This window comes from Rosa rugosa, chromosome 3, assembly GCF_958449725.1.
Source record: "Rosa rugosa chromosome 3, drRosRugo1.1, whole genome shotgun sequence".
Taxonomy (NCBI): Eukaryota; Viridiplantae; Streptophyta; class Magnoliopsida; order Rosales; family Rosaceae; genus Rosa; species Rosa rugosa.
In genome coordinates, this window is record NC_084822.1 from 49,675,086 (window position 1) to 49,677,097 (window position 2,012).

The window sequence follows — 2,012 nt, forward strand, 5'->3', positions numbered from 1 at the left end:
ACGTTTTCTCTTTTTCTAGGATCTTCTCATATTTGTTTTCATGTCTGGGCTGTTGGTGAACAGTTCCATATCATTACTAGAACACTTATAGAACAGATTCTTACATGAGCAAAAGCTTTATGGGAATTGTCTTGTAAGATATCCACGCTTGTTTTACAATGTCTTCATTACACATTCTTCCATAGATGTTCCAATGACCCACATGGATCCAATGTTGACAGTATTTAGTCTTTTACTGATATTATGTCACAACTAAGATATCTTCACATGTTACCAACATAATAGAAATGACCAAGTTTCCCTGATAAAAGGAAAAAAAAAAAAAAATCCCATATCATTACCTCTGTTTTGCTGTTCTCCAATTGCAGCACAAGATCAAAAGCAAGCAAGGAGATCAATACGTCAATTATAAGTTTCAGATTTAAGGGAAATGGGAAGGTCTCAGATTTGGTTTGAATATAGGTTGAAATTTTCATTGAAGGACGAAAATAACCCTTAAAAAAGGGCATGTGAGGCGTCATGTGACTTTTTTTATCGGAAAAATTCACTAGCGGACTAAAGTGATAGTCGGAGTTAAAATTGAGTGACTAAATCAGTGACCAAAGTGTCAATCAAGTGAAAGTTGAGTGACTAAAACTATATTTTTTCCTTTAATTTTTTAATAATTTTTTTTAGACGAAATTAATTAATATTCCTGTCACCTAATTCATTATATTAATACTATTTGGAAAGAAAATTTATGGGAAATAATTTAATTAAAGTAATTAAATGAAGAAAAATATAGGGTTGGGTTCGGATCGGTTCGGTCCGAAAAATCTGAAAACCGAGTCCGAAACAGACACTGGCGGATCGGTCCGGATCAGTGTGTTGAGCAGGTTGAAACCGATGAGAAACCGACCCGAACACAATCGGTCCGGTGTTTCGGTTTTTCGGGCCAAGAAAATTGTTTTTCCAGAACTATGCAAATTGCAGAATTGCAGATTCACTGGAGCTGCAAACTGCAGAATTGCAGATTCAAAGACTGCAAACTAAAAACTAAAGCAGTAAAGTAGAAATGCAGAAATGCAGAAACTAAACAAAACTGTAAACATAAAAATGCAGAAATGCAGATTCACTGGAGTTGCAAACTGCAGAATTGCAGATTCAAAGACTGCAAACTGAAAACTAAAGCAGTAAAGCAGTAAAGTACAAATGCAGAAATGCAGAAATGCAGAAACTAAACAAAACTGTAAACATAAAAATGCAGAAATGCAGAATTGAAAGCAAAGCTGTAAAGTATAAATGCAGAAATGCAGAAGCTAAGCAAAACTGCAAACTACAAATGCAGAAATGCATAAACTAAACATAAACCTGTTGAAACTAAACAAGTAGAAATGCAGAAATGCAAACATGTACCAAATATCGGTCCGGATCGGTTCTGCAAACATTGAAATCGAGACCGAACCAAATGACACTTTAATCGGTTCGGTTTAGTCCGACCCGAGGAAGTCAGCTTTGAAAACCGACCCGAATAGTCGATTTCGGTCCGGATCGAGCCGGTTTCTCGGACTCTCGGTTGAAAACGCCCACCCCTAGAAAAATATTGGTCAAAGAATCTGTAGATATATCCCTTAATTTAATACATAATTTGTTACACCCCACACCTGATATGTCTTTTTACCGAGTTACACGAAATTCTTATTGGTTACCGTTCACGATTTTAAATTTTAACGTTTAGGAGGGGGTTAAAAATTGACTTTTTATGAGTTATTAATTTGAGAAAATTTCCTTCATGAAAGTTGTAGAGGACGTTAAACCGAGCGCGTGCATATGTGGTACGTAAAAATCGGAGTTCGTATGTGAAAGTTATAGCTTAAAATGCGGAAGTTACTGTTCATGGTAAAAATTGAATAAAAATGGAAAGTTACCCGGGTAGGTTTCCAAAACCGGAAACCCACCCCTCCTTCTCTCTCCTCTCCCCCGATTCTTCCCCTTTCCCTTCGGGTTCTCCTCTTCCCCTTCGATTCTTCACT

The 2,012-nt window shown here is 36.6% G+C and overlaps 1 protein-coding gene across 1 annotated transcript in view; it reads right to left on the reverse strand.

Annotated features, from left to right (window-relative positions):
- Window positions 1-175, reverse strand: part of LOC133737883 (glycine-rich cell wall structural protein 1-like) — a 2,436-nt gene extending 2,261 nt beyond the window's left edge. Inside the window, exon 1 of the mRNA XM_062165359.1 lies at window positions 105-175. Within this exon, the coding sequence (XP_062021343.1) occupies window positions 105-175 (71 nt within the window). The remainder of the gene's footprint in view (window positions 1-104) is intronic.
- Between the last annotated feature and the right edge of the window lie 1,837 nt (window positions 176-2,012).